This window comes from Podarcis raffonei, chromosome 1, assembly GCF_027172205.1.
Source record: "Podarcis raffonei isolate rPodRaf1 chromosome 1, rPodRaf1.pri, whole genome shotgun sequence".
Classification (NCBI taxonomy): Eukaryota; Metazoa; Chordata; class Lepidosauria; order Squamata; family Lacertidae; genus Podarcis; species Podarcis raffonei.
Window position 1 is genome coordinate 3,503,445 of NC_070602.1, and position 23,697 is coordinate 3,527,141.

At 47.4% G+C, this 23,697-nt stretch overlaps 1 protein-coding gene across 2 annotated transcripts in view; it reads right to left on the bottom strand.

The window, feature by feature from the left end:
* MAP4K5 (mitogen-activated protein kinase kinase kinase kinase 5) overlaps positions 1–23,697 on the bottom strand; it is a 96,490-nt gene that overhangs the window by 13,473 nt on the left and 59,320 nt on the right. The window contains exons 12-23 of one of the 2 annotated variants that reach the window (XM_053387354.1): positions 23,382–23,463; positions 21,571–21,687; positions 21,234–21,312; positions 18,251–18,309; positions 16,542–16,609; positions 7,971–8,015; positions 6,389–6,431; positions 5,473–5,683; positions 3,506–3,603; positions 2,871–2,912; positions 852–936; positions 671–750 (exon numbers count right to left, since the gene is read on the bottom strand). In XM_053387354.1, coding sequence (XP_053243329.1) covers positions 671–750; positions 852–936; positions 2,871–2,912; positions 3,506–3,603; positions 5,473–5,683; positions 6,389–6,431; positions 7,971–8,015; positions 16,542–16,609; positions 18,251–18,309; positions 21,234–21,312; positions 21,571–21,687; positions 23,382–23,463 — 1,009 coding nt within the window. The remainder of the gene's footprint in view (positions 1–670; positions 751–851; positions 937–2,870; positions 2,913–3,505; positions 3,604–5,472; positions 5,684–6,388; positions 6,432–7,970; positions 8,016–16,541; positions 16,610–18,250; positions 18,310–21,233; positions 21,313–21,570; positions 21,688–23,381; positions 23,464–23,697) is intronic. The other variant, XM_053387425.1, reaches the window with a different exon arrangement.

Genomic DNA, 23,697 nt, shown 5'->3' on the forward strand with positions numbered 1-23,697 from the left:
TTCTGAGACTGTTAATTTGGGGTTTTCATCAGCTGTATGCCATGATCATCACAATTATAACAAATCAAGGCTTGACATATCTCGCTTTGCATGTCATGAGTCTATCTCATATATTAGTTTCACCTTTTAAGTTGATTTACTGAAATAAACGAACTTTTCCACGATATTCTAATTTTTCGAGCTTCACCTGTAAAACAAAAGCGGAACTCGTGTTTTAGAGACTGCAGCTCCCATCAGGATGGCATGCTGCTGGCTGCAGCTGTGGTTCATGTGAAGGGCAACAGGCTGGGGGAAGGCTGATCTTAAGTCACATGGCTGCAGATACTAGCTAGGGAGAAGCTCTTTTTTCTCAGGGTGAGGAGCCTGTGGCCTCCAGGTATTGCTGGACTCCAACTCCCATCTGCCCCAAGCGGTGTGGCCAAGACCCAGAGATGATGGGAGTTGGAGTCCGGCAGCACCTGGAGGCCACAGGTTTTCCACTGCTGTCTTAACATGGTGGAACTTAGAGTAGGGAAGACTAGAGAGCCCTTTGCTCCACCCACAATGGCCATCCAGCCCTCCTGCCCCGGAGGAGGAGCAGCTAGTCCCCCATCCTGAAAGGGGGCTTTGCCCATCTCCCTGGCCTCGGCCTCCCAGAAGGATCCTGCTGGCCTGAGCAGTTCTCCCCTACCTGTTCCATGGTGGCTTCATGGAGCTCGTTGAGGTTCAGAGTGTAGATGCCTTCCTCCGTGCCAAAGATGATATACTGATCTAGAACATGGCGGAGGAGAAACAGGCTTAGCCTCTTCGGAAACGCAGCTGGGGTGGGGTGTGAATTCCTCCCTGGCTCAAAAACGGAAAGTCAACCTCACCTTTCGTGTCCGGGTGTATCCAGGATGTGGCGCAGTTGATCTTCAAAGGGCAGCCGTCAAACACTTTGGAGAAGCAGGCTCCCATCTGGAACAGCAAAAAGGGGAAAAACCCCACGGGGTGTCTTCATTGGCGTAAATGCAACACACAAGTTTCTAGTTCCTCTGACCATTAGAAAACCCAAAGGAACAAAGCAGATGAGGGGGCCATGGCCAATGGATGTCTCAGAGGCCAGAGAAATGACCGGTTGTGCCGGGATGGGAATAATAATAATAATAATAATAATAATAATAATAATAATAATTTATTATTTATACCCCGCCCATCTGGCTGGGTTTCCCCAGCCGCTCTGGGCGGCTTCCAACAGAATATTAAAATACAACCATCTATTAAACATTAAAAGCTTCCCTAAACAGGGCTGCCTTCAGATGTATTCTAAAAGTCTGGTAGTTGTTTTTCTCTTTGACATCTGAAGGGAGGGCATTCCACAGGGCAGGTGCCACTACTGAGAAGGCCCTCTGCCTGGTTCCCTGTAACTTGGCTTCTTGCAGCGAGGGAACCACCAGAAGGCCCTCAGTGTCCGGGCAGAATGATGAGGGTAGAGACGCTCCTTCAGGTATACTGGACCAAAGTCGTTTACGGCTTTAAAGGTCAGCAGCAGAGCTTTGAATTGTGCTCAGAAACATACTGGGAGCCAGTGTAGTTCTTTCAAGACCGGTGTTATATGGTCTCGGCGGCTGCTCCCAGTCACCAGTCTGGCTGCCACATTCTGGATTAGTTGTAGTTCCCGGGTCACCTTCAAAGGTAGTCCCACATAGAGCGCATTGCAGTAGTCCAAGCGAGAGATAACTAGAGCATGCACCACTCTGGCGATCAGTCTGCGGGCAGGGAGGGTCTCATCCTGCGAGCCAGATGGAGCTGGTAGACAGCTGCCCAGGACACAGAATTGACCTGTGCCTCCATGGACAGCTGTGTCCAGAATGACTCCCAGGCTGCGCACCTCAGGGGCACAGTGACCCCATTCAGGACCAGGGAGTCCTCCACACCCACCCGCCTCCTGTCCCCCCAAAACAGGACTTCTGTCTTGTCAGGATTCAACCTCAATCTGTTAGCCCCCTGCCTTTGAGCCAGGCTCCCACAAGGATCTTGGCTTCTGATCTTTTTCTCCTGCAAATTGGATTATTAAGTGGAGGCAGCAACACCGTAAAACCCTTGGGAGCCCACCTAGTACCCCTCTGCTGTTCAAGGTGGGGGAAAGGGGGCTTCCCTACATCAACACCATTGTAACGTGGCGACTCCTGGCCCATGACAGCATGCACTCCCCGCCTCTGGAAAGCCAGCTCACATGCAAGCATGAACAGGAAGCAATGAAGTCCCAGGGGGCTGAAACAGAGGAGGGCGCAGGCAAGGGGACGGCCCCTGCAGTGCTGCGGAGACCCCAGTATATGCCCCAGTATGCCAGGCAATGCTGCTGACCCTGGGCACAGATGCTTTTGCAAACCCTGATCTCCGTTAAAAGAAACAGAGATGGGAGCCTGGCTCAAAGGCAGGGGGCTAACATTAAAGAAGAAGAAGAAGAAGAAGAAGAAGAAGAAGAAGAAGAAGAAGAAGAAGAAGAAGAAGAAGAAGAAGAAGAAGAAGAAGAGTTTGGATTTGATATCCCGCCCTTCACTCCCCTTCAGGAGTCTCAAAGCGGCTAACATTCTCCTTTCCCTTCCTCCCCCACAACAAACACTCTGTGAGGTGAGTGCGGCTGAGAGACTTCAGAGAAGTGTGACTGGCCCAAGGTCACCCAGCAGCTGCATGTGGAGGAGCGGAGACACGAACCCGGTTCCCCAGATTACGAGACTACTGCTCCTAACCACTACACCACACTGGCTCTCGGAGCTGCAGAGTGAGAATTCGTCTCTGTCTGGGCCCTTCCTCTCAGGGCTAAGCAAAGCTAAAAACGGCGCAACATGCAGAGCAGTTTCAACACGTGCCATTTCAGCTCCTCGTACACAATCAAAAAGCTTTCTTACCAGCACCTTGGGAGTCGGTGGGAGGCCGTTGATTGCTGGCTTCTGTGGAAAGGGGGAAAAAAAGAGCATCACAAACCACCGTTGGAAGGCAAACACTGATCCTTGGGAGCAACACCTTAAAGGGATGGGGGTGAAATTCAAATCCAAGCTGACATATTATGTGGTTGCTTCGCAAAAGCGGTGTGCAACTTTCTGTTTTCAAGCCTGGATCAGGCTACCTTGTCCTTGTTACCTGTACATTAACCGCCCTGAGACCTGCGGGAACAGGGCAGTATACAAAAATAAATAATACTGTCTGAAAGGATTAATACTGTCAGACAGGATTGATGGAAGTCAAAAATTTGAATAAGATGTAAAAGTATGTTTAATTACTGTTGAAAATGATATGTTAAAAAAACTAATTAAAAATTATTTAAAAACATAAAACAATTAATAATAATAATAATAATAATAATAATAATAATAATAATAATACATTCTGGTACACATGACCACTCCTGGTACAGGATCATCATCAACATTACTACTATTAATTAAATTCCCAAAGCAGTTCTTGGGTACAGATTGATGGAGGCAGGCAATAACGTGCAGCCACAAGGAGGCCACGCAAGGGAGCCAAGTGCAAAACCACCCACCAGATATTCCCGCTTGTCCTTTTTCCGTGGCAGCTGTGGCACGTAGCCCAAGCCGTCAGCGTTCTCCTCCGCGAGCTTTGGTACAGTGTCCCCGTTGCCTAAAGAAGAAAAAATTTAAGTTCCTGCTTCGTTCATATTGTTTTTAGAATACAGATGCCTTTATATACTTGCTAATGATATAATATGACATGATATACTGGTGACGCTTAGTCTGTTTTTTACTTGCTGGCTTGTTAGCAGCTTTAAAGCCCTAAATGGCCTCAGTCCAGTATACCTGAAGGAGCGTCTCCACCCCCATCCTTCAGCCTGGACACTGAGGTACAGCGCCGAGGGCCTTCTGGTGGTTCCCTCATTGCGAGAAATGAGGTTACAGGGAACCAGACAGAGGGCCTTCTCGGTAGTGGCGCCTGCCCTGTGGAACGCCTTCCCTTCAGATGTCAAGGCAGTAAACAACTGTTTTACTTTTAAAAGACAACTGAAGGCAGCCCTGTTTAGGGAAGTTTTTACTATTTAATGCTGTATTGTTTTTAACACTCGATTGGGAGCCACCCAGAGTGGCTGGGGAAACTCAGGCAGATGGGCGGGGTATACATACCTCCAACCAAGTATCAAAAACACAAAACAACATCAAACATTAAAAACTTCCCCAAACAGGGCTGCCTTCAGATGTCTTTTAAAGATCGGATAGCTGCTTATTTCCTTCACATCTGAAGGGAGGGCGTTCCACAGGGCGGGTGCCACTACCGAGAAGGCCCTCTGTCTGGTTCCCTGTAGCCTCACTTCTCGCAATGAGGGAACCACCAGAAGGCCCTTGGCGCTGGACCTCAGTGTCCGGGCTGAACGATGGGGGTGGAGACGCTCCTTCAGGTATACAGGACCGAGGCCGTTTAGGGCTTTAAAGGTCAGTCCATGGGCTTTTAAAAAAAATGGGGCAGGATGGAATGGTGGGGAGAGTGTAGAATGTAGATTAGGGAGGCAAAGGTGCAAAATCCAGCTTCTGGCCTGGGGCACCTTGCTATTGGCCAGGGCCTCAAAATGTCAAGCTATGCTACATGGTGACCTCCCGGTCTTTTTCTACTGTAGACCATATTTTTTTTTAATTACAGCACACTTCACCAAGTTGGCACCCTTCAGATGATTTAAGAAGCCTGCTTAAAAAGCTTCTGCCTTAAAAGCAGAAACGAAAACGCCAGCTCCTTCTACACTCTGGTGCAGCTGTACTGAATGAACCACGGTCGACTGAAGGGAAATGGGACTTTTGCAGGTCAGTGGCATGGGGCACCAAGCATTGCTCCCCCCACAGGGAAAAAACAACAACTTCCTCTCCCCCAGACTGCATGGGAGCACAAAGGAGTAGAGTCTTAATTTGGCACCATCACCTTCAGAAACTGCCAGTGGAGGTTGCCTCTAACGTTTCGCCCCGCAGTCCCAGGTATCTCGTGGGGCGGCTGCAATGACTGGGGTGCTCAGGTGCTCCTGGTATGCCCCACAGAGAAACTTACGGTCTTCAAATAAAAACATCTTGAAGGTCCCAGGCCACAGAGAAGTTAGGCTGGCCTCAACTAGAGCCAGGGCTTTTTCGGCTGTGGCTCCGACCTGGTGGAACACTCTGTCACAAGAGACTAGGGCCCTGCGGGACTTGACATCTTTCCGCAGGGCCTGCAAGACAGAGCTGTTCCGCCAGGCCTTTGGCCAGGGCACAGTCTGACTCCCTCCCTCGGCAATCTTCGCGGAGCTCTGGCCCAATGGTGGCCAGTGGCTTGAATTTAATTAATTTTATAATGAATGATTTTAGAGTGTTGTTTGTGTTGTACTTTTGTATTGTTTTATTGTTGTTAGCCGCCCTGAGCCCGGCTTTGGCTGGGGAGGGCGGGATATAAATAAAAATTTATTATTATTATTTAGTGCATTCTGCACACAGCCCCAAGCGGCAGGGCAGGTGGCCCTCCCAGGATGAGGGTACTCACCCAAGTCGCTGTACCTGGTTGTGAGCAAACCAGGACTGCTGACGCTGCTGGTCATCCCAATTGGGGAGGGTTCTGCCTGAGGCCCGCACACTGGGATGCTCTGTCTCCGGTGAGACGGTGGGGCTTGGCCGAGAGAGTCAGGGCAATACTTGATCGTCTGGGACTTCTCATCATCGACGAGGCCTTCCTCTTGGTAGATACTGAGCCTGGGCTAGAGCGAGAAGACACAGAGAGCGAAGCAGATGGATTGATTTCAGAACATTTACGCAGCGCTTGATTGTTAAATCAACCAACCAACCAAAGTGATTTCCAAAAAAGATAAAGCACAAAAACACATCAGTAAGACAAATTAAAAGTAATATTTTTTTCCTTTCATTTATATTTTAAACCTTGATTTACATTTTAAATCATAAATAAAAATGTGCACCAAAGGAATAATTTTAAAACGACAATAGACCCCAAACAGATTTAAGCTTGCCACCAGCTTTCTAAACACCAGGGTAGGCTTCTTTACACGTGGATGTTTTCAGCAGGCGTTGAACAGGGTACGGTATCAAGAGGCAGGGAGTTCCACAGTCTAGGTGCCGCCACACAAAAAGATCCAGTTCTTAGAAATGCAGAATGTGTGTTACGTTAACAGCACCAGTTCTGCCAATGGAGTATGCTGTCGAGTATGCCGATGGCAGCTGCTTTGCAATCTGATGTGCTAGCGCTCGCCTTCCTCGATAGCTGGCCTGGAGGAAATGCCACATGCAGCAAAGCTCGGCTTCTCCTCCTGCCCCTGCCCTCTTTTGCCCCATGTTCTTCCTCACTGGTCTGCCCCCTCTCTTTGCTAACCAATTCAGTACACTCCACGAACACACTTTCAGCATTTCAGCCCGGAGGAACACGTCATGTGGCTGCGGCGTTTGCTCACCTTTGGAGGTAGCGGAGGGGGTCCTCCCCTTTTCAGCGTTGATCTAGAAAGAAACAAGAAGAAGAGCCAAGAAAAATGGTATTCCTTCCCACCTGGCTTTGATGTGCACGCAGGTTTTCAAAAGGAAGGTTAGCTGGCTGACAAGGCTATCATTTCATTTTTCCCAAACCAGAGCTTCTGGTTCCAGAAAGTCACTTTTAAAAGGAGGGATGTTAGTGAAGACAGCGGAAAACCAGCAGGATAAAACACACGGTGGAAGACAACCCTTCTTGGTGGGGTTTTCCCTCTCCTCCTGTCAATATCTGTCACGTAGCAGAAAATGTTTCACTTCTGCAGGGCCCTGAAAATGCGAGCAGCCTCTCAAATCCCTCTGGGGTTTTTCAGATGCACACCTTGACTGCCCAACAAGGCTCTCTCTGTGTGCTGGCAGCTATCCCTACATCTTCTGGGAGCAAACTGCAGAGCTTAACTATGTGCAGCGTGAAGGACCTCTCTGTTGCTGTCTGCCCTGAAACTTCCAAAATCCAGCTTCAATGGGTAAGATGTGCTTGACTTATACAGGCTGCAAGATCTTAGTTTTTCTTTGGCACATGAAGCCCTACAGACACCTGGGACTAAGGCATAGTGATGAGATCAGGACTGTGACTGTCTGTCCCACCCCTCTTCCCTCTCCCCTTGCCAAATCTGAATATGGCCGCCCCCACAAACCCTGCGATCTGTAAACTCGCACAATTCTGCTCTCTTCATCACACATGGTTTGAAAACTCTGCACAGGACAGAACTGCAGTTAGTATAATGCAAAATTTCGGGGTGTTGTTTTTGGGGTTTTTTAAGCACAGAGAAAGCACATCCTCTAATTACTCCAGCCTTGCCATTCTTCAATTTTTCAGACTTATTCTGCCAGATGGCAATTAAAAATAAAAGCCATCGGAAGGAGAACATATTTTTGGTGGGACAATGTGTTCATAGCTTTGCAGATGGCATCATGGAATTTTGCAAAGCGAGGTACACTTTTTGAAAGGATTGCACACGGAAACCGAATGAACATTGCACCGGCATCGCATTGAAGGTGGGAAGCGAGAGAAGCTCTGAGAAGCTTCCTGCCCGGAGCCAAAATTCTGTGCGTGGAGGCAGAAAAGGCATCACGTTCTCCAGAACCCTCTTCCCTCAGAAGTGAAGCAAGTCCAAACGTTGTTATATTTTCGACGTTTAATTAAAGCTCTCCTTTTCTCCCTAGGCCTTCCCAAATCAGTACATTTTACTTCTACGGATTTTTAAAAAATGGTGTTTGGTTTTTATGTTGTTTTATGATCTGCACTGTGTTTTATTGCTCTACATTGTGTTTAATTGCTCTTGCGGTCCCTCCCAACTCTACAATTCAGTGATTCTAAGTGCTTTAAACATCTCAGGTACTCTCTCTGAATGCAGAACAGTTTAGAAAGGCTGGGCTGGACAGCCCCTTTAGGGTCTCCAAGGGTGACTGAGACATTGTTAAAGAAAGCCAACTCTGTTAGGTAGCAAAGGAGAGAGAGAGAGAAAGAGAGAGAGAGGAAAGTCAAACGTCAAGAAAGAAATCACTCACTCCTCAGCATCTTCGTGGCCGTCGCCAAATTTGGTAAGAAGCCCCCTAGATAAAACGTTGATAAAATTATTTTATTTTATTTTTTAAAAAAATAAAATTTAGACTGGGGTAGTAGGGCTGAAGAGCACCTGTGGCTTAGACTCCAGGACTGTGATCTGTATAGCAGCTACATGGGGAAAATCAATCTCAGGAGACCCCAGAAGCTTCTGAAATTCTGTACAAAACCATCAGCACTGATGACAAAGGGCTTCTTCACATACCTGACGTCTTGGGTGGCACTTTGCTGGCTTAAGACCACGTGACAACCGCTCTCTAATCCCGCCTGACTTTCTTTAGCCTGACTGAGCAGTTCTTTCTCAAACCTGGGGTCCTTGGCTGTTGTTGGACTACTTGCCAGAGTGGTGCATGCTCTAGTTATCTCCCGCTTGGACTACTGCAATGCACTCTACGTGGGGCTACCTTTGAAGATGACCCAGAAACTGCAATTAATCCAGAAGGTGGCAGCTAGACTGGTGACTGGGAGCGGCCGCTGAGACCATATAACACCGGTCTTGAAAGACCTACATTGGCTCCCAGTATGTTTCCGAGCAGAATTCAAAGTGTTGGTGCTGACCTTGAAAGCCCTAAACGGCCTCGGTCCAGTATACCTGAAGGAGCGTCTCCACTCCCATCGTCCAGCCCGGACACTGAGATCCAGCGCTGAGGGCCTTCTGGCGGTTCCCTCATTGCGAGAAGTGAGGTTACAGGGAACCAGGCAGAGGGCCTTCTCAGTAGTGGCACCCACCCTGTGGAACACCCTCCCTTCAGATGTGAAGGAAATAAGCAGCTATCTTATCTTTAAAAGACATCTGAAGGCAGCTCTGATCAGGGAAGTTTTTAATATTCAACGCTGTATTGTTTTTAACATTTGATTGGAAGCCGCCCAGAGTGGCTTGGGAAACTCAGCCAGATGGGCGGGGTATAAATAATAAATTATTTATTATTATTATTATTATTATTATTATTATTATTATTATTATTACAACTCCTATCATCCCTGACCACTGGGCCCTGCTAGCTAGGGATGATGGGAGTTGTAGTCCAGCAACAGCCAGAAACCCAGGCTTGAGAAACACGGATTTAAAGAAAGAAAATGCTACTGTAATCCATAGTTGCATCTGTCAAGGCCGGATGTCCTGAAGTGGAGGACCTTATGCATTATATCCTGCGCTGCCCCTTATATAATGAAGCAAGAGAACGATTTTTAGCACCTATAATGACAAGGTCCCCTAGCCATAACCCATCTGACATGATTTTGTATCTCCGCGCAGACATACAGTAAGTATGTGACCTGGCGTGTAGCGATCTTTGTAACTGCCACTAGGAAAATTAGAGCGCCAGGCTGGGAGCAGAAAGTCCAGGGTTCGAATCTCCGCTCAGCAATGAAGCTCACTGGGTGAGCTTGGCCCAGTTGCTGTCTCTCAGCTGAGCCTACCTCATGGGGCGGTTGTAAGGTAATAATAATAATAATAATAATAATAATAATAATAATAATAATAATAATAATATATTATTTATACCCCGCCCATCTGGCTGGGTTTCCCCAGCCACTCTGGGCAGCTTCCAAAAAAATATTAAAATACTGTAATACATCAAACATTAAAAGCTTCCCTGAACAGGGCTGCCTTCAGATGTCTTCTAAAAGTTTGGTAGTTGTTGTTCTCTTTGACATCTGATGGGAGGGCGTTCCACAGGGTGGGTGCCATCACCGAGAAGGCCCTCTGCCTGGTTCCCTGTGACTTGGCTTCTTGCAGGGAGGGAACCACCAGAAGGCCCTCGGTGCTGGACCTCAGAGTCCGGGCAGAATGATGGAGGTGGAGACGTTCCTTCAGAAATACTGGACCGTAAAATAAATAAATAAAATAAATAAATAACAGGGGGAGCTAGAGAACCACGTTTGTCACCTTAGGCTCCCTTGGAGGAAAGGTGAGCTATAAATTTAATAATAGCAACAGAGGCAGTCTGGATAGCTCAGCTGGCTAGAGCATGGTGCTGATAATGCCAAGGTTGCAGGTTCGATCCACGTATGGGACAGCTGCATATTCTTGCATTGCAGGGGGTTGGACTAGATGATCCTCCGGGTCCCTTCCAACTCTACAAACAACAGCAATAATGCAATAGGTAATCTGACCCTTATGTTTTCCCTCCCCTTACGGTTTTGATCCATGGGCTACTTTGAAAACGAGGTTGCACTTTAAATTGCATTTTAACCTGTATTTTAAATGGTTTTTTCTTCTTCTTTCCCCTGTTATGTTTTATTGTTATCTTACTGGTGTTAGCCGCCCTGAGCCCGGCTCTGGTTGGGTAGGGAGGGGTATAAATAAAATGTTTATTATTATTGAGGGGACGCGGGTGGTGCTGTGGGTTAAACCTCAGTGCCTAGGACTTGCCGATCAGAAGGTCGGCGGTTCGAATTCCCGCGACGGGGTGAGCTCCCGTTGCTCGGTCCCTGCTCCTGCAAACCTAGCAGTTTGAAAGCACATCAAAGTGCAAGTAGATAAATAGGGACCGCTCCAGCGGAAAGGTAAACGGTGTTTCTGTGCGCTGCTCTGGTTCGCCAGAAGCGGCTTAGTCATGCTGGCCACATGACCTGGAAGCTGTACGCCGGCTCCCTCGGCCAGTAAAGCGAGATGAGCGCCGCAACCCCAGAGTCGTCTGCGACTGGACCTAATGCTCAGAGGTCCCCACTGCAGGGAGGAGAGAAACAGCGGAAGCTGCCTTACCCTGAGTCAGACCTTTGGTCCGTCTACCCCGGTACGGTCTACTCTGGCTGGAAGTGCCTCTCCAGGGCTTCAGGCAGCGGACAATCCCAGGCCTGCCTGGGGCGGAACCCGGGGCTTCCTGCAAGCGGATCCAACGCTCTGCCACTGAGCCACAGAGGGAAGGGCTGACATCGCCTCCTCCGGAAGCAACCCTGCCCATCTGCCTCCCAAGCGGAAGTTGAGGACGCCCCTCACACAATGGCTTCTCCAGGGCTCCAGAGATGGGAAGAGAACACCAAGGAAGGGCCAGTCTGAAACTACTCAAGTGCAAAGCACTTTCTGCGCTCAGAAATGAATCACAAGGATTCTCTCTCTCTCCCCCTCCATCCACCGATGAAATACGGCTTTATTTGGTATTCAAAATGTTTGTTTTGTACCGTCTCTGTATCAGGCCATTTTGGGTTGCGACGTCTAACTCAACGGTGTAGTCTCTCACAAGAATGTACTTTATGAGCTGTGAACCCTGGTTTGCTTTGGTTTCATTTCTTGGTACTCCTTTATGCCCCCTTCTCTGTTTTATTTCATGTTTTCTACTTTAACGTCACAATAAAGCCTTGGAATTTATTTATTTTTAAATAAAAAACCCACAGAGTTTTAAACAAATAAGCAATGAGATGAGCAAGCACTCTCCCTCACCCTCCCGGATTACTAGTGCTCTGAAAGGCAAAATCCGGTAACTTCGATTGAAACGTCTTCTAAGTTCTTGCCTTCAGGTCAAGGTCGTCTCCCGCTGACTTACAATGCTCCTAATGTTCTCTTAGGCCCTCCCACGACCACATTATTTCTGGCGACCAGCCCAGGTCTGGGGCCCACAATGAGTGGGAATGGGCAGAGTCATGGTGGTGGAGACACAATAAAGAGGATTTAGGAATGGCTTTAAAAAACATGTTCCTGAAGGGACAGGGGAAATAGGCACTCCTCTCCCCCCCCCCCCCACAAAAGGATTGGGCCCATCGCTCAGTGGCAGAGAACATGTTTTGCACACACAGCCTCAGGTTCAATCCCTGATCTCCCCAGTAAAAATATATCCAGGCTGGAGAATAAAAGCTCTCCAGAAAACCTTGGATGGTTCAGCCCTGGGCTAAACAGATCAAGAGCCAGACCCAGAAAGGGAAAATTCATATGTGCAAGAGTGGAAAAAGATCTGGAGAGCTCTCCCCCTCTGTAATTATTTTTGGGGAGTGTGGGGAGAGACAGGGGGAAAGCCATCGAGCAATACCATCATCTGCATACAACTTTATGTTTATGCAGCTTTAAAGCAAATATCCCTCCAGCAGAAGGCTGGCAGGCCACGACGGACCTTTCGCACAGAGCTGACCCCTTGACGGAGGCCATAAATCAGCGCTGTGTTTTTCCTGGACGAGCCCAAGAGGACGGAAAGCGGCCCAAAAGCCACAGCTCCTTTTTCTTTCTGCATGGCAGTGACATTATCCAGCCTTCCAAGCTTCCAAAACCCCCAAGCATTTCCTGTTTACGGTGCTGAGCAGAACGTGACCCTCTGCTGGAGGGGCAGATACGCTCCCTCTCTTTGGGGGTTTGGGACCATGAGGAACCCGGCTTCGTCTGCCCAGGTGACTGTGATGTGGTGATCTGGGCCTGGAATGCAGCTGTGCCCGAGCCAGCTCCGATCACGCCCAAAGCCGCAGCAAATGCCAGACGCGATGCCAGAAGCCCCGCGTTTCCTGCATGCTCCTCTCCTTATCAGTTGCTTGGTCCTAGAAGCCACCGCAGAAAACGCCAGCCTGGTTGTACACGCAAGGATTTAACAGCTTTGGCCATAGAGAAAAGCACGGTAGAAAAGGAAAGGAGGTGGGGAAGAGGAAAGAAAAGAAAAGTGGGGAGAGAGGAGGGGAAAGGAAAGGCAAAACCTCTTAGTGCAACAGAAGGCAGGACCTACAAAACCACTGTGGATATTTACAACCAGAGAAGATAAGAACATGCGAGCATAAGGTGAGCCTGGCTGCAGGATCAGGCCAAAGAGGGCCCACTTACTCCAGCATCCTGTTCGGACACACACCAGAGAAGACCGGGAGACAGAATTGAAATCTGCCAAGTGGGTACCCACAAAGACCTTCAAATGAAAAGAATCCCAAGTACATAGGAATGCATTTGTTCACATTTGTCCTTTCTCTCCCCCCAGCACAGTTGTGCTCCCCCCATGGTAAAAAATTAAATTCGAAGCCACTTATGGTGGGGAGCCTGGCTTCTTTCTCCTCCTACAACAGCAGGAGAGAGATGGGGGGTGGGGGGGTTTGCTACGCAAGAAATGCCATGTACATTAATGGTGCTTAGTGAGTTATTGTGGAGCTGTACAGCTGTACAGCTGGCTGGCCAAAGGAGAGCAGGCCTTTACCAGGAGGAGGAAGAGGAAGGCATTCAGGGAACAGCTCCCCCAAAAGCAACACACGTTGTGCTGTACGGCCAAGGGAGCCAGAGCAGTGAAGGCCTTTTAAGGCAAAGGTATTTCGCCTCCCTGGGCTCCTTCACATTCCAGCACAAGCAACTTGCGGCGCTCGAGGTTTCCTTATGGTAACCTGGGGGAATCCTGACTTGCAAAAGACACTTGCTGGTCTTTGCGGCTGCAGAGAGATGCAGGAATGCAATACCACGAAGTTGCTTATGTCAGGGGTTTTTTTTAGCGCCAGACTGTTCTAAGGGATTTAAAATCACAGAGGCAGTAAAGGGATGGCCTGGCCTTCCCCAACCCAGTGCCCTACAGATGTTCCAGACAATATCTCCCATCAGCTGTGCTGGCTGGGCCGAGCAGGAATCGAAGCCCAAAACATCTGGAGGAAACCAGGTTGGGAGAAAGCTGAGATGGGCAGCTGTTGCTTCAATAAACTCTGGAGCAGCTGCACTAAGCATGCCTGAGGCAGTAAATGCAAACGGCACTCCTCTGCACAGACAGACACGATGAAGAGAGGGGCCCCACCCGCCACGAAACAGGCCTTGAACAGCAGAACCTCCCCGGCCACATTCTGCCCAGTGATCCGGTCTACTCATTCTGCAGCCACACTTAACATCGCCCAAAGACTACCAGCCCATTACCCTGAGGCAATGGGAGTTACTTATTTCAAACGTTCATTCCCCCTGTTGTCGCACCCATCAGAAATCACACAGACCCCAGATTAGGCCTTTTGTGGGGCGCAGCCATATCTAAGTTATGGTCTCTGTGTGGGGTTTGGGGGCTGCACGGCCAGGGAAAAAACAATGCTATCCAGGGTTGTAAAGACTGCCGAGAGAATTATTGGGTGCACTCTTCCCACCTTAGATCAAATCTATGCTTCCAGGTGCCACAAGAAAGCGGCAGAGATAGCGCAGGATAGTACGCACCCCGGAAATGATCTCTTTCAGCTTCTGCCTTCTGGAAGAAGGTACAGGGTTATAAAGGCCAGGACTAGCCGCGTGAGAAACAGTTTCTACGCAAATGCAATTCTGGTTCTAAATGCAGCATAAGGGGTCTCTATAGTATAGTGTATTTTAAAATGAGGTTTCAGAGTTTTTAGGGTTTTTGAATGTTTTATGTAGTTTTGTAGTAGTTTTATGTAGTTTTTATATAGGTTTATGTAGTTTTGTGTAGTTTTTCAATTTCATTGTTCTGCATGGGACAATGACAATAAAGATATCTATCTATCTATCTATCTATCTATCTATCTATCTATCTATCTATCTATCTAAGCTACAGCATGAGCGATTCCCCTACCCTTTCTCCACACACCAAGATACGGCTTGAGTGAAGCTCTCAGAAAGCTGACCATACCACAAAGCTGGTCTGGAGGAGCATGATGGTCAGGGTGCAGTGAGACTCACACGTGTTCACACTCACATCCTAAGTGCACAGACGGGAGAGGCAAGAAAATGGAAGGGTCGCCATGCCATGCTGCCAACCGAGCCCAGCGAGAGCTAAGTCCCCCACCTGCATCTCGGCAGGCCCACAAAGGCCACATCTGCCCAAGAATGCACACTCACTTGACAAAGGGCCTAACTACAGGCCTAACCAAAGCAAACAGTCTAATTTGTCAATGTCTAAAAGGTATCGAGCATCAGAACAACCTGGCCACTATAAGGAAATTCTGCCCATGGTATGATCAATTTCCATCTTCCCATTTTGGTTCTCTGGCTCCACAACTAACTACCCCAAAATACAGACGTGCTTTCACACTCGCAAGACTGAACGTTTTGCCATCTGCTGTACTTGAGGGCCGATTCCAAAAGATCCCGCATGAGAAACGCCTTTGGCCCTGTGGAGACGGTAGCACTGAAACAGTGGCTCACGTCTTGCACTCTCTACAAAGACCTGAGGAACGAGATCATCACCCCACTCGTACTGACCATCCCAGGACACACAACCACTGCCACAGTGTCCTTTCTCCTGGCAGACCAAACGGAGCAGATAACAGCAAAGGTTGCTAGGTTCTTAGCAGGGGCAATCAGAATAAGGGCCACAATCTGACTGCTGATTCAGGACCCTAAACTGCGCTTTTATACTAAATTTCCTTTCTTCTGTGTATATTGTAATGCTTTATTGTTGCTATGGCCATTGGCTAACGCGAATAAAGTTTCTATCTGACAAAGAATGAATGTCACTTATTCTGAGCAGCTAGGAGCGTCAACCAGATATGGACCACTGGTACCAAACTGCCCTGACTCACTAACTAACTAACTGACTGACTGAAACTATCACGGGGACAAAGGAGGATGCCTTCACCCCCCTGTGGCTCCCCTTTATCACATACACAGCCCAACAAGACAATGACCGATCTCCCCAACAACATACAAATCAATATGGCTAACCTAATCCAGCAATTCCGCCCCCCCACAAAAAACACACAACACACTGCAATCAATCAACTGCAACCAACCACACCCGGGTCCCGCTGACCTCTTGCAATGACAGGCCTAGACAGCATCTTGAGAAGTAGAGACGTCACCTTGCCAACAAAGGTCCGTATAGTTAAAGCCATGGTTTTCCCAGTAGTGATGTATGGAAGTGAGAGCTGGACCATAAAGAAGGCTGATCGCCAAAGAATTGATGCTTTTGAATTATGGTGCTGGAGAAGACTCTTGAGAGTCCCATGGACTGCAAGAAGATCAAACGCATCCATTCTTAATGAAATCAGCCCTGAGTGCTCACTGGAAGGACAGATCCTGAAGCTGAGGCTCCAGTACTTTGGCCACCTCATGAGAAGAGAAGACTCCCTGGAGAAGACACTGATGCTGGGAAAGATGGAGGGCACAAGGAGAAGGGGGCGACAGAGGACGAGATGGTTGGATAGTGTTTTCGAGGTTACCAGCATGAGTTTGACCAAACTGCGGGAGGTAGTGGAGGACAGAGGTGCCTGGCGTGCTCTGGTCCATGGGGTCACGAAGAGTCGGACACGACTAAACGACTAAACAACAACAAAATCCACATGATGCTGACATAGAAACTCAGTCCATATTCTCTTTATTCTCTCTCCTCTTTCCCCCTCACCCCATTACCTGCAACAAAAATGTCTCAAACTGACTGCAATGGATTTGTATGAAGGATTCTACGATTTAAAAACAGAGATACGAAAGGTACTTTTGTTACTTATGGAAAATCCCTCAGTAAACACGTATTTTTTAATTTTTATTTTTAAAAAGGCCCTGTCTGTCCTGCAGAACTGACTCAAAAGCCTGACTTGCCCAGATCATCCGGTTCCTGCCCCCCTTTTTCCTCCCAAGAGGGTGGTAACCTTGAAATGCAGAGAGTGGGTCATTTATTCACAACGGAGCCAGGCATACTTACTTGGCGCAGCTTCCGCCATCAACAAAAGGATTCCAGTGCGAAGCGAAGTGTGCGCCAGCTGCCACCACCTACAGAGGGGAAAACGTTCAGTTGAGCAATGTCTCCAGCTAACATCTAATGAGGACACCCCACTATAATACAATCCACATTCAGGCCCTATTCCCTGGCTCTGGTTCAGGAGTAGCCTTTTCTGGATCTGCTCGGTTCTGCTTCTGGTCTGGGAAATGTACACGAGGAAAGGCGTGGCACAGACTGGGGACCAGCCCAACGCCAGGCCTCAACTGTCGCATGGCCAAAGGCCACGGGTGGGCTTGAGGCTATCACTGGCGTCACCTTGAACTAGGAGCCCTGAAGTCTTCATTATTTTTATACTTATTTACACTGAAATATGCATCTGGCCTTTGAAAGCCAGTATCAGATCACTGCAGACGGTGACAGCAGTCACGAAATTAAAAGACGCCTGCTCCTTGGGGGAAAGGCGATGGCAAACCTAGACAGCATCTTAAAAAGCAGAGACATCACCTTGCCAACAAAGGTCCGTATAGTTAAAGCCATGGTTTTCCCAGTAGTGATGTATGGAAGTGGGAGCTGGACCATAAAGAAGGCTGATGGCCGAAGAATTGATGCTTTTGAATTCTGGTGCTGGAGGAGACTCTTGAGAGTCCCATGGACTGCAAGAAGATCAAACCTCTCCATTCTGAAGGAAATCAGCCCTGAGTGCTCACTGGAAGGACAGATCATGAAGGTGAGGCTCCAAGACTTTGGCCACCTCATGAGAAGAGAAGACTCCCTGGAAAAGACTCTGATGTTGGGAAAGATGGAGGGCACAAGGAGAAGGGGACGACGGAGGATGAGATGGTGGGACAGTGTTGTCGAAGCTACCAGCATGAGTTTGACCAAACTGCGGGAGGCAGTGGAAGACAGGAGTGCCTGGTGTGCTCTGGTCCATGGGGTAACGAAGAGTCGGACATGACTAAACGACTAAACAACAACAATTGAGCTCCAGCGCAGGAGGTGAATGAGAAGACCTGTGCGGGTGTCCAGCCCAATGTGGAGGGAGAAGACTGGATGCTTCTGGTAGGTGGTAGGAGTGGTGATGGAAATGGAGGGTGTTATCAACCTTTTGAAGTGCAGGACAGCCACCTGCTTCAACTGGAGCGCAGACACAACCATGGGAGCTCAGCAAGACCCTCCACTTCATGTGGCACTTTGGGCAAACCGGCATTAACGGTTCAACACGATACATCGGGGTGGGCAGACTTCAGACTGGCTGGATCTACATTTGTTTAATTTTTTAAACTAGAATCCCAAAATCTGCCAATCAGAGCCTACTACAAAAGACAAACAACTAGAATTAAAGAACAAGAGTGCCTCTGAGTTCATTCTGAGCATTCTGAAACTGAAGTGAGCTCCCAGTTCTTCCACGCAGGTGGCCACTCCTGATCAACTTTTCCATCTCATTAGCTTAGCACAGGTGGGAAAAGCTCCTTTGCCGTTGCTCTTCTTAAAACTGGGAGCCAGAAACCCTTTGCCAATCTACTGCAGATCACCCAGGGATCTACCAGTAGATCCCAATCTGCGTTCTGCAAACCCCTGGGGGACGTATGTGTGCATGGAGCATGTGGTGAACTCATCTAGAGATTTCTATTGAGATATGAAGTGGTATAAATAAATACTAAATAAAAAATAAAAATAAAACAAATCCGTACCACTTCATCTCGCGCTTCTGTTTCTTTCCTTAGCGGCGGTTCAAACTGCAGCTTGTCAACTGAAAGACATGAGACATTTACAACTTTATAAACAAAACTTTTACAAGGCTTTTTTTTCCAACTGCAATGTCCCCCGGCATAGCAAAAATATTCAAATTTATTAATATAAGCCACTTAGATGATGATGATATATTTAATTATACCCCACCTTCTTCCCTGACAGGGACTCAAAGTGGCTTAGAAGAGCCTATTAAAAAGTTTTATTATCGGACAATTAAACAGTACTTCTTCTTAACATGCCTGAAAATGTAGAGGGGTTTGTTTTCGGTTTGAAACACTGTCTTCTGAAACGCCACCTTTTATGAGGGGCTGCGATTCCAAGAACTACCCCCCTGCAAAAATGAAACTAGCAAGGAGTGTGTCTGCTTGAAGGAATATCAACTACCAACTCTTTCATCTGGAACGGCATGCTTTTAAGAGAAGTTAGGCAAGAAGGCGAAGAAGCAACGTAAAGAGGATTTTAACCATGGTAGGATTTTTGCTATTGAATTGTTTTTGGATTGATTTGGGGTTGTTTTTTTTTACACTTTTCTTTTATGGTTTTTATCTTTTTAATGTTGTAATGCGCTTTGATATATTTTTATGATTTAGCAGCATATAAATTTATTTTTTAATCAATCCATTTTAAGGTGAGGCAACAACACAGATCAACCACACGTTGTCAAGGGATTTTGAGGAGAGCAGCACACAGGTCAGGAGGCAGAGCTAGCATTTTTTTGCACACAACTACTACTTCATGGGAACGCAGGGGGTGCCGTGGGTTAAACCACAGAGCCTAGGACTTGCCAATCAGAAGGTCAGCGGTTTGAATCCCCACGACGGGGTGTGTTCCCGTTGCTCGGTCCCTGCTCCTGCCCACCTAGCAGTTCAAAAGAACGTCAAAGTGCAAGTAGATAAATAGGTACCGCTCCGGCAGGAAGGTAAACGGCGTTTCTGTGCGCTGCTCTGGTTCGCCAGAAGCGGCTTAGTCATGCTGGCCACATGACCCGGAAGCTGTACGCCGGCTCCCTCGGCCAGTAAAGCGAGATGAGCACCGCAACCCCAGAGTCGGCCACGACTGGACCTAATGGTCAGGGGTCCCTTTAGCTTTTACTACTTCATGAGCAACCCAGGGAGCAGCCTGCCTAGAAGGTTCTCTTGGGCCAATGAATAAGTTCAGAGAACTTTGTTCCATCCTTTTCATTTCTGGATCCCTGTCTCTGGAATGCTCTCCTCCAGTGAGGACCACCTGGTGGCTTCGCTGGCATCCTTTTCGCACTGGGGGAAGATTTACCTTTCCTGCCAGGCCTTTGATGGACAGAGCTGGTATTGTTCTGCTATTACTGTGCTGCCAAAGCTTCCTAAGGCTTGTGTGTGCCTTCATATACAGTCATACCTCGGGTTACAGCTGCTTCAGGTTGCGTTTTTTTGGGTTGCGGACCGCCGAAACCTGGAAGTACCGGAACGGGTTACTTCCGGGTTTTGGCAGTTGCGCATGCACAGAAGCGCCGAATCGCAACCCACATGTGCGCAGACGCAGGTTGCGAATGCTGTGGGTTGCGAATGTGCATCCCGCACGGATCATGTTCACAACCCAAGCATCCACTGTATAAAAGAATTGTAGGTGTTGGTTAAATTTTATATAATAATAATAAATTTTATTTATGCCCTGCCCTCCCCAGCCAAGACCGGGCTCAGGGCGGCTAACAACCAATAAGAAAAACAAGTTGATTAAAATACAATTTTAAAAACATATGAATGAATCTATGTCTATAGCTACACACACACACACACACACACACACACACACACACACACACACACTTTTACAAATTCTTTCATACAGATAAAGAATCAACTATCCCACTCAAACCTTGCAGCCGAAAGATGCAAGTTCTTATCCCAGACTACTATTTGCATAGAAGGCGATAGGCAGTTTTTAAATCTAAGTCTCTTGAAGACCTTTTTGGCAATAGATGGATTATTGAGACTAATAAATCGTCCTTATCATCATCATCATCATCATCACACACACACACACACACACACACACACTCCGAAGTAATAATGAACACTTAAGCTGGTGCTAAATTAGGGGGCAGGCGTTTAGCTTTAAAATAGAGGAGAAGTGAAGTAAAATATTTTCTCTTCACTCCAAAATGAAGATGAAACAATTAAATACAGGGTAAAAACAGGAACGGTCAAACAGAAACCGTAATGAGGCAGAAGGAAGTCAATAATATAACAAAATGAAAAGGTATTACTTATCAATACATAGGTATTTTTATTGTGAAAGCTGTTACATCGACTTAGTCATTCTTTCTTTCTTTTTTCTTAATTTTTGTTTTCGCATGATATAACTATATTAGTAAATAAAGCTTAGATTTTCAGACAATATTAGAATGTATAAGAAAAGACCAAAATCAGGCTAAGAACAAATACTGCAAGGTTAGTTTCTATTGATTTTTAAGGAATTTTTGTTTTGTCCTTTGTTTTTGTGTGTGTCCCCCCCACCCCCCCGTTATGTCTTATTCAGTGTATGTATAGATCAGGGGTGTCAAACTCAAATTCATCGGGGGGCCGCATCAGCAGTTTGGTCACCCTCAAAGGGCCGGTTGTTCAGGCAGCCGTTGGATCTGTCACATCACAGGATGGCATGCGCTCAATATAAAAAAAAGTGGAGGTTTCCTGAATGCATGTAAAGTGGAGGTTTCCTGTGTAGAACGGCTGGCGCCGCTAGAGGGCAGACGTTCTCTGGCTTGTAGGCTGCCGCGCATGCGCTGAAGAGGCGGCTTTCTTGTGTAAAAAAAAAAAAAGCGGCTACACGGGCCACATGGCGAGGTCTGGCGGGCCGGATTCGGCCCGCGGGCCTTGTGTTTGACACCCGTGGTATAGATGTATGTTTTTGCTAACAAATAAAATAAAATAAAATAGAGAAGCTCACAATTGATTTCAGACGCCGTCCTCTCTGCTCTGACGTTCCGGTTGGTAGAGCGAATGGTGTGGCGAATAACTGGGTGCGGCTGCAGGAGTCAGAAAGGGAGGCATCAGAGGATGTGACACATGCAAGGCTTCATCGCCCACTGACGGGAAATGGGGTGCCCCACATAACCGTATGGCTGCATGTTCATAGTTGCAAAGGGATTTTCCCCCACGGAGGGAGCATTCTCTCGTGTAAGCTCCCCACAATGAAGACCTACGCAGGCCTCCCAGGCTCGCCCGTTCCAAGGGAGAGCGAGGCCCAAAGGCGAGGGAACTGCCCAGAGGAGGGACTCACTCACCTCAAAATCGTCATCATCCGCCTCGGCGTAATGAGGGTGGTTGTCGGGATTGTTCACTTTGTCCAACAGTTCGACGGCCAGCGACCGAGAGAGACCAGGCTGCCCAACAAAGGTATGCTAAAAATATACATACATGGAAAGAATGAGAGGGCGAGTTCAGGACTTGCCTGTCCATGCCAGCCTGGGCTGGATCCAAGCGACATAGACCTGTTCCAACCGCCCTGGACCTGTTCTAACCAGCTTGGTCCAGTTTCAAATGACCTGCACCTGATCCAACCGGCCTGGACCTGCTCGAAGCTGTCTGGAACTGTTCAAACCGGCTTGTGCCAATTCAAACAAACCTAGACCTGTTCAAACCGGTTTGGACAAGCACAAACCAGCCTTGACCAGTTCAAACCAGCCTATACCAATGCTACCTGGGTGCCCTCCAGATGGACCATGGCTCCCGTCAGGCCTCGCCAACACAGCTGCGGAGGGCACCAGTTTGGCAAGGGTTGGTCTGCACCGGCTAGCAGGGGCTCTTCAGCTCCCTGGAGAAGCTGGGGAGTGAACAAGGGACTTTCTGCACAGAAACCAAAGCCCTACCATGAAGCTATGATCCTTCGTCTGCTAGCTGCCCCTGCGAACAGGAATTTTCCCCAGGCTGCGCCTCGAGTGTTTAGGAGAGCCATTGGGGTGTAGGGGTTAGAGTGATGGGCTCTGATCTGGGAGACCAGGGTTCGAATCTCGCCACTCAGCCCACTGGGTGACCTTGAGCCAGTTGCCATCTCTCAGCCTAACCTGCCTCACAGGGTTGTGAGGATAAATGTACACTGTGCTATTTTTACTTGTTGTTAGCTGCTCGGAGCCCGGCTTTGGCCAGGGAGGGCGGGATACAAATAAAAACATATTTTTATTATTATTATTAGCAATGAAGTGGCTCCTCTTTAGTTTTAATAATAAAATTTTTATGTTTTTAGTGTATTTTACACCTTTGTTTTAATGTTTGTAAGTTGCTCGGAGTTGCCTTGAGCAAGAGAAAGCAACTAACTAACTTAATTAAAAATAAATAAATGGAGCAATCACATGTGGCTTCTTCAAGATTTCTAAGGCATGCTGAAGTTTGCGTATTACAACTTAAATGAAAAGGCAGCTTGCTTCTTCAGCACTGCAAGACTTGCTGCAGAGTCAGGCCCCAAAGAAAGGTTTCTCTTCCCATGTGCGTGGAAATCTGAGGTTGCCTCTGAAGCTTTTCCCCTGCATGGATTGTGAGCACCGCACAGACCAAACACAGGAGGCTGAGATTTATATCAAAAGGCTTTCAAGCACTGTCTCCGTGCGGCAACTGTAAGGCAAGAAAATGTCCCCAAAACACATGCCAACCCAGAACAGCAGCCTGCAGTGCAACAGAAGTTTAAGAAGTGCTGGTCCAGGACATGCAACATGGTTTAGCCTTCCATCCAAACAAGGCAAAATCTCCCAATTCTTCACTTTTCTGACAGCCTCTGCACTAGAGGTCAATTTGGGGAATTTTAGTGTCTGTCTGTCTGTCTGCTTAAAGTCTTTAAGACACTTAAAAAACGTGATTCATCTAGTAGCGGAGGGAATTATCTCAGCACAATCTTAACACAGAGGCGTTTTTTGGGGTTTTTTGTAAAAACAAGAGGCTTTTTACATGCCTGGAAAGTTTTTGATATTCATCACGCATTACAGCATTTAAAAAAGAAGTATGCAAGGCCTTTGGAGTGTACCCTGAAAGCCAGAACATTTACTCCACTAGTGGGGATGAGATTTTACTCTCATCTTTCAAAAAAGAAAGAAAACAGGCTTACAGTAAGAAGTTTATCAGCCGCGGGCCTCTTCTTTGGGTTTTTTGTAAGTGCTACTTTCACAAAACTGTGAAATGTCGGTGACCTAAAAGAGAGAAAGAGAGAGAAACCGCAGCTTTTATCGTATGTGATGGGTCTGCATGGTGATTAAAAGACGTTCTGATTCTGTATTATCAAAGTTTTTTTTTTATAATGGGCAACCATTGCACAATAAGAAAATGAATATAATAAAAATACAAAATATAAATGACACAAATAAACATATATTCAAAGGAAAGTCAACAATAAAATAAACTAAGCATTCTTAAGCAAAGTTCAA